A 7,339-nucleotide genomic window follows, 5' to 3' on the forward strand; every position below is an offset into this window, starting at 1 on the left:
CTAGAAAGTAATTAAAATAACAAAGTGCTAAAAAAATACAAAAAACTTACAACAAGATTCTTTATCTGAGGAGCTTTATTTCCCCTTCCAGTTTGAGCATTGTAGGATTTCATCGCTATACATTGTAGAACAACAATAATATACATGATTATTTTTCAAAAGGGAGAATATTTACTATATATATATTTATATATAGTAAACATAAATATATTACTCTGTTAATGATTTTTCCAATTTGTCAAAATGTGTTGGATGTGGTAGAGGGTTCAGAATATAAATGTCGCCATCCCAAATTACAACCAAAATCCGGTGGCAACTATGTTTATAAAAAAGAAAAAAGAAAAATACAAGTCAGAAATTTTAAAAAAACTACCTAAATATATTAATTTGTAAAAGCATGTCTAAATTAAAAATACTTACTTTTGATTCTGTGGCATGAAGTACATGCGACATGGACTACTCTCTTTCAACCGATTAACAAAATAAGAATGAAAAGATTTGTTCAACGTAAATGTAGCACCTGGATCAAAAAATCCATATAAGACAACATCATCATTCTTCCTCTCAATCTTAATCAGTCTTTGCAAGAGCCTACCAGGGAGTGAATTACATTACTTATAATATCCGTATAAAACATGAATATTGAATATGTAATGATAAAAAATTAACTTACGCCATATAAGCAGATATTACAGCTTGGCCAATCATATTGAACTCCAACAATGCTTTCATATTTTCATGCAATATATAAATTGTTTTCTCAGTCCCAAACACGTCTGAATCACACGGAATCGGTATTGACTCCCCAATGGCTTTCATGAAGACTGCAGCATGTTTGTATAACACCTTATACTGCTTTGGCACTTTCTTGTTTAGCTTCATTTTGCTATAATCATCTTGAAGTTTTTGCAACTCATCTTTCCGCTTAGACTTCCCATGCAACACTTCCTTTTTCTTTTTCTACACAGAAGTAAATAAAACAAGAATAATGGGTTATTATTGACATAATTACTATAGAATGCAACAATCAATTCAGAATATATTAACATAATTTTTATATAACATACCGCCACAGTTGGGTAGATGGTCAATTCATGAGGCCATGCTACGTGAGAGCCAACTGCTTGGCGTACATCCTCAATTTCACCAGGTATGGGCACTGGAACCGACGCCTCTGGCTGGATGTGTCCGTCAACCGACACACGAACATGTCCGGGCTTTAGAGGCACCCAGTGTACTGAAACATTCATCTCTTCGTTATCATCAAAAACTGTTCCAAAAGCAACCTTGTTCTCTATGCAATCCAGTGCAAGCTCACATGACCGTGGACCCTATATTATAGTGGGGGATCAATTTAATTTTATTGCATAAATCCCAAGTCTGTCGGCATATATCTAGTAGATCTTAATAATATTTTACCTTCTTTCCGCTCGGAGGAGAGGGGTTAAAAGCAACAAAGTCTTCATCATTTACCAACAACTGTTTGGCACTCAGTGGTTTAACATCAACTCCAACATTCCGCTTATCAGCAGCTCCCTCTTTATTAACAGGTACTTGACAACTTTATTTGTCAGAGAACATAGGAGAGTGACCATTCGAAGCATTAACAAGGCCCTAAGTTCAGACATCTCCCGCTGATTTCTTTCCAACTGATCCAATAACTCTGCCTTGGTAATTTTAGTCTTTCTCTCTTTTGGCAAATTGAAGAATGCTATTAGACTGACAAAGCCGCCAACCCCTCGAATCCTTCCTGCGTACTCAGGAGTCTGAAGTGCCGTAGTCAACACATCTTCTGTTCCATGTGGAATAAATTCACCACTCTCCTTCATTTCAAGTAACACAGTCTGTAAAATTAATGCAAACAATTAGGGCATTATTTATGATACAATTATCTTTGAAGAGAATGCAGTATTAAAAATATCACTTACAATTCTCACATTTATTTCCGCTTACTCTTCAGTAAGCTCATCAGGATTTTTTGGCATCCTAGCCTTCCACCAAAAAATTGCACGATCAGGTTTCTCTTTCCGCTTTAAGTTCCCTTTCTTTATCTGTTAAAAAGAGAAAATATTTAAACTCCCTTAAAACTTAGAATTGCAAAGCCAAATAGATATAGGTTCTTACTTTTTCTTCTCGTAAACCAATATACCCCTTCCTTGACAAGCGGTGATGATATTTCCGTTTACCGACTCTATTGCTCTGTAACTTACGTTGTTCCTGCACCAAAATAAATTAGTTAAAATTAATAAATATTATTTAACCAAAATCTATTTAATCATTTAGCAAGTAAAATGGCAATCCTGTATATTTTATTAGTAGAATATATTCATACCAGCCATTTGGGGCTCGTCCTCTCCGCAATAAATTTCTTCCAAGGTTCTTTACCAACAAATGCATACTTCTACGGAGGCTTCATCAATTTCTTCTTTTTTCCAATAAATGGGATCACATATTTTGCAGTTAAATCAGCTTTAAACTGCCTCCATTTTTTACCTACCGATTGTAGCACAAGCTTCACACTTTTTGGGGCAATTTTGAATGTGTCCTAAAAAGCCACATAATATAAATTCGCCACATAATTTACAGTCATAATTTAAATAAAATGAAGAAGTCAATAAGGGATATAATTTACCTCGACATCATCCCATAATTTTGCTTTTAGATCACAATCCACTTTTGGCCCGTTTTCAGTGTCGATTGGAATCATTGTCCTTGCGAGCATTCCTATGTAAGACTGTAAAGTAGGCCTGGTATTTCCGATGGGAACACCAAATTCATTGTATCTAACTTTCAATTTCTTTCCCTGAGCTTTCTTCACCACTATTTTATGAAGAGCTGAAACACCACGCGCACCTCCTAGCCTTTTTTTTGCAGATTCAGAAGTGGTCATCGTTTTTTCACCACTACTTTGAGTTTGATATTATGGAGGGACTTCAACCAACTTATCATTACAAGTCTCTGAAGTTTTTCCATCAGGAACAATCTCATTCTCAACCTTTTTAGAGTTATTCTTCCCGTCACTTTCTTCGAAAATTACTTTTTTGGCTTTTTGCTTCTTTACCATTTTGCTCCCCTAGTCTGCATAAAATTGAATATAAACCCATCATTTGAAAAATATATTTTCAGTCCGTCATTAATTATAGTCAAGCATAAATAATAAATTGTAAAATCATGAAGTACGAATACAACTCTACAAGAGCAATAATTTACCTAAACTGTAATCAGTAATTAATCACATCCGAAATAACTCTAAAGCATTTTATAGAAGTACAATTAAACAATGCAAAAAATTTAAAGAAAAAAATAATGCCATCAATCAGTAATTATGGATGAATTACTTAAATGATTATACCAATGCAAAAAAAAAAATTAACAATATATTTTACACATTATAACACAATTAAAGGCAAATATATATGGTTCATTCAGTCATCAAAATTCCCATTAAGATATATATTTTACATAAAGCTACATCATCAGTCATTAACGACATTAGGTGCATGGGTTTTAGTAGCAGTATTTTTAATCCAAATTCCCTCAACATTAGGTCTAGTAGTATGAGCGACATCATCAGTAGTGACATCAGTTACAGGGATTTCAGTGCAGAATGGGGGCTGTTCCATGGTCGTGTCTCCTAAGTCAGCTTCATTATATAATTCATGGTAGTCTCGAGTTGTGGAGGACAGTACAACAGACTAGGTAGCATCAACGGGATCTTCAAGGTAAAACACTTGCCTGACTTGGTCAATAGAAACATATTTATCTTTTTTGTGACCTTTTCGACTAAAATCCACAAGTGTGAACCCAAGATCATCAACCCTTATTCCTTTATCATTACTTGCCCATTTACAAATGAACAAGGGAGCTGTGAATGCATGGTAGTCTAATTCCCATACCTGTTATATGATATCGTAAAATGTCAAATTACTTTCTACAAGATTCAAGTCCTTGGCACTAGACACCTAGACCGCTTTAGCAATGATAGACACCCCGCTATTTTGAACAATGCGTATGTCATCCCGTTCCTTTGTAAAATATCGCACTCCATTCACTAGATAACCTGGATAAGTTAGTACTGAAAATGATGGCTTGGCAGCGAGCCATCTTATCGTATCTGAAACACCTTTGTTGTTCACTCTTAGTTCATCATTCACCTACAAATATGATAAGAAATTTTAAATCCTAAATAGCTAATAGTCATCATTATACTACAGATCAAAGAACCTCATACAACACTGACTTTGTTTTAAAACCAATCAGTAAAGAGCCGATTGTGCTCTCTCATGAGCCAATGTAAGCTTTTCATTTTCCCTCGGTGAATTTCTTCAAGAACCATTCTGAAAAATGCATATGGAATGATATATTAAAGACACATTACAAGACTAATTACTGGATAATGAGGAATTGAAAACAACAAAGTGCATAAACTCACAGAATATATGGAAATAGTTCAGCGTTGTTTAGAAGGACATGTAGATGTGCTTCGTCTCACTCCTTCTCTTCAACTAATTTTATTATCACAATGGATAATGGACCTGATATCTTATAATCTTGGTCCTTTGGAAGACCGGCAGTGGAGTAATTCTGACTAAGAAACTCGATGCAGAATTCTACGGACTCTTCTCTAAGGTAACTCTCTGTCATACAACCTTCAGGATAATAACGATTTCGAACATAACTCTTTAGTATTTTATTAAACTGTTCAAATGCATACATCCACCTATAAAATACTGGTCCACATAAGCGTAGTTCCTGAACCAAGTGGACTACTATATGTACCATTACATGAAAAAATTAAAAAATGGAAAACCTTTTCTAGATCGCACAAGGTCAGTATGACATCTGACTACAGCTTATCCAGTTTTGACACGTATACTACTTTGTTGCACAAAGCATTAAAAAAGAAACACAATCTAATAATTGTGACCCTAACATGCTTCAGAAGAATGGAGCGTATTGCAACCGAGAGTAATTGTTGGAGAAGGATGTGGAAATCATGTGACTTCAGCCCGTAAATATTCAAATCAGGCATGGAAACACAATTTTTTATGTTCGATGCATGTCCGTATGGAAGTTTCATCGACATTAATGATGACAAGAAAGTTCTTTTTTCTGCTTTTGACAAAGTAAAGGGAAAAGCAGGCAAATAGGTTTTCTTTACTCCTACTTGGGAAGCCAAATCAGATCTAACACCTATTTCCATCATATCACGACGGGCTGCCGCGCTATCCTTTGTCTTATGGCACATATTTAGTAATGTGCCAATCAGACTATCACATACATTCTTCTCGACATGCATGACATCAATACAGTGCCTAACATGGTGAAATTTCCAGTATTCTAACTCAAAAAATACTGACTTTTTCTTCCATAGACTTTCAACCTTCTTTGCCTTCTTCATTTTCTTCCCAAATTCAAATTTGATTTGTTCTTGCTCTGCTAACACTTCTTCTCCGGATAGGGTTCGACGCGGCTGCCCAAACTCATGTTGTCCATTAAAAGTAGCCTTTTGCCTTCTATAAGGATGATGTGGAGGCAAATATTGGTGATGTCCTTGGTAGCATATTATCCTACTATGAGTCAAATATTTAGCTACGGTGTCATCTCCACAAACTGGCCAACACTTATAACCCTTATTGACGCAGCCGGATAAATTTCCGTAAGCCGGGAAGTCATTTATCGTCCACATTAAAACTGCTTTTAAAGTGAAAAATAATTTGTTATACGCGTCATACACATTTGGTTCCCCTTTCTCCCAAAGCTTTTTCAAATCATCAATCATCGGTTGTAAGTAGATGTCGATGTTATTACCAGGCTCATGCGGGCTAGAGACCAATATCGACAACATCAAAAAAAAAAATTCATACATAACCAGGGAGGAAGATTGTAAGTCACCAATATGACTGGCCAGCAACTATATCTATTAGATAGGCCATTATTGTGCGGGTTTACACCATCCGCCGATAAAGCCAAGCGAAGGTTTCTCGGTTTACTACCAAAGGAGGGCCACCTATATCTATATTTTTCCAAGATGGAGAGTCGACTGGATGTCGTATTTTACCATCTTGTGTCCGCTGTTGCGCATGCCAACACATTAGTTTAGCGGTCTAAGGAGATTTAAACATACATTTAAATCTAGGAATTATTGGAAAATACCACATGACTTTGGCTGGAAGATTAACCCTCTCTTCAACTTTCTTTGTCAACTTCCACCGAGAAAGTCGACACTTAGGACACTTGGTTACATCAGCATGTACACCCCTGTACAGTACACAGTCATTCGGACATGAATGGAACTTTATATACTCTAGACCTAAATTGGAGAGGGTTTTTTTTGCTTCATATGCATTACTAGATAACACATTATCTTTGGGAAGTTGGGACCCAACAGAAGAAAGGAGGTCAGTAAAGGCACTATCGGTAATACCAAACCTATATTTCCAGTTATGCACCTTCAACATCGACTCTAACTTAGTACAGTCACTACCCTCATATAGAGGTTGCTCAGCATCTGCTCCGAACCTCCCAAACTGATATGAATCATTATCATATTGACCCGAGTTATATGCCGCTTCACAAACATCAACAGTTTCTGAAGCAGCGACATGCTCCTGATCTTGCTCTGACGCTTCATCAGAGGCTTGTTCTGGAGGTGGGTCTGGAGCTTGCTCTTCAGGTGGAAAACTAGCACTTGAAGATTTAGGACCCGTAGAAGCAGTCTCCCCGTGCCAAACCCAATACACATAACCTAGACAAAAGCCATTGTCATAGATATGGCCCCTAATTGTTTTTATAGAAAATTTTTTAAAATTGGCGCATTGTCCACATGGGCAAGGAATTTTGTTACGATCTTCAGAATTTTCTTCAACATATATCAAGAAGTTTTCCACCCCCATTTCAAATGCTAAAGAATCCCTATCTTGCAAAATCCATGTCTTATCCATCAAATTTCCCTACCTGATAGCCACTGTAAATATTAAAAATCCAACACATACCTATTTATAATTATTTAATAAAAGGTATATCAAATTTATGTTTGTTTCTGTAGGGATTAATTAAATAAACTTAGAAACGAGTAAATACCTTGGTATCCTAATAATTTATAGTACTAATTCATTACTCTAAGATCCTACACATATACCCAATTAATTATAAAACTAGACTAAATTTATAAACTAGACTAAATTAAACCAAGATATTTAAAACAAATTAAACCAAGATATTTGAAAATATCACATAATTAAAAACCAATAATTCCAACATTCACAGCCCAGACAATTGTTAAATTTCCTTCACATAAATAAAACTCAGTGAGAACTTGCGTATTGAAACAAATTCA

At 35.6% G+C, this 7,339-nt stretch overlaps 1 protein-coding gene across 1 annotated transcript; it reads right to left on the bottom strand.

Moving 5' to 3' along the window:
* Positions 1–3,695: 3,695 nt before the first annotated feature.
* On the bottom strand, positions 3,696–6,944 carry LOC141673347 (uncharacterized). The gene is made up of 4 exons (XM_074480080.1): positions 6,157–6,944; positions 4,934–5,825; positions 3,969–4,154; positions 3,696–3,896 (listed from the first exon to the last, which is right to left on the bottom strand). The coding sequence occupies exons 1-4, from the start codon at positions 6,942–6,944 to the stop codon at positions 3,696–3,698; spliced, it is 2,067 nt and encodes a 688-aa protein (XP_074336181.1).
* Between the last annotated feature and the right edge of the window lie 395 nt (positions 6,945–7,339).

Source organism: Apium graveolens, chromosome 7 (assembly GCF_009905375.1).
Source record: "Apium graveolens cultivar Ventura chromosome 7, ASM990537v1, whole genome shotgun sequence".
Classification (NCBI taxonomy): domain Eukaryota; kingdom Viridiplantae; phylum Streptophyta; class Magnoliopsida; order Apiales; family Apiaceae; genus Apium; species Apium graveolens.